Here is a 1,313-nt window from a genome sequence, read left to right on the forward strand (position 1 = left end):
AGAATTGGCTCTCTCGCTTTGTATACCCGCCCTCATTTCGAGTCCATCCCGTCGCCTTTTATTCCTCTCCAAAATATCTCTTGCCTCCAGCTCCCCGACGTCTCCGCGAGAGGACGATGTTCGCCACGTCGCTATGGTGACGAGGAGGGATGCCACGCCTAGCAACGCGAACCACTTCAGTACCACCACTGGCCTCCGTAGCTTGAATAAGCTCATCATGTTGACTGGAGTGGAAGAGAAAGAATAGGAAAGCGATAAATTCTATATGGTTATGTTGAGGCCTGATGACGTCGATCCTTCTTACGTTGGTCAGTGTTGGTCGGCGAGTCAATGCATGACTAGGGGTTAACCAGGGAGGCGAGACGAACATTCTCACCTCCCTGGGTTAACTTTGCCCAACAGGCAGAACATTTTCAGTGTGTCTTGCGCTTTGCGCTTTCTCTGGGGTGATCCGCGAATGATCACGTATCACCTGTATCTATACGAATTCTTTCTTCGTTTCTCCTCAAATCTTGTGCAGAGGATAACTCAAAATCAACTCGGCCCATAACTGCGACCAGACAGAACGCGAAGCGCTCCCATAGTACAACACTGTACAATCCAGAGGGACAAAGCGAGGCCGAGTTTCCCCTAGTCCGAGTTAGTCTGACCCCGTTCTGAGATTGTGGCCTCGGCAAACCTTTTTGGTTAATATATTTCGCATTTCCATCGTTACCTATCTTGTTATTACAGCGTTATTCCACACAGTACTAAGGCATACGTGTACATTTATGGAGCGAAATTCGAAAATTCAGCAACCATACCAGTAACCACAACTATGTTTTACCTTTAAGATTTTTTATTTTCAATCAGAAAGTGAGAAATAATCAGGACAATGTGAAAAGCTAAATTGGTATTTCCGCGTGTGAGTCTTTTGATCGTGTGCACTACGTTTATGGAGGAGGAACTGACAGGGAGAGTGTATGAGGGATGTCTACACCCTTCGGCTATCGGCTATTAGTGCTATGAGAGCAAATGAAGGGTTTGTTTGCAAAAACCGATAAGTCCATTTTTGAAGATTTTAAAGTACGAGCTCTGTCATAAAGTACAAAATAATACCTTTTAAATGAAATATTGGTCACTACATATAAAGGTAAATTTTTGAAGTTATGGTCAAAAGAAGCAAAAATTTTCTTATTATTCTCTTTATTTTTCTTGACCTTTAATCGCAAATATCTCCATTTGGCAAATATGGACTTATCGGTTTTTGCAAACAAACTCTTCAAATTATACAGCTGCTGCATCCCTTTAAATCATCATTGACTATAGATACG

The 1,313-nt window shown here is 42.7% G+C and overlaps 1 protein-coding gene across 1 annotated transcript in view; it reads right to left on the reverse strand.

The window, feature by feature from the left end:
- LOC140229642 (uncharacterized) overlaps positions 1-238 on the reverse strand; it is a 46,953-nt gene extending 46,715 nt beyond the window's left edge. Inside the window, exon 1 of the mRNA XM_072309886.1 lies at positions 1-238. This exon is cut by the window's left edge and continues 23 nt beyond it. Coding sequence (XP_072165987.1) covers positions 1-219 — 219 coding nt within the window. The 5' untranslated portion in view covers positions 220-238.
- Between the last annotated feature and the right edge of the window lie 1,075 nt (positions 239-1,313).

The sequence above is a fragment of the Diadema setosum genome, chromosome 6 (genome assembly GCF_964275005.1).
Source record: "Diadema setosum chromosome 6, eeDiaSeto1, whole genome shotgun sequence".
Taxonomy (NCBI): Eukaryota; Metazoa; Echinodermata; class Echinoidea; order Diadematoida; family Diadematidae; genus Diadema; species Diadema setosum.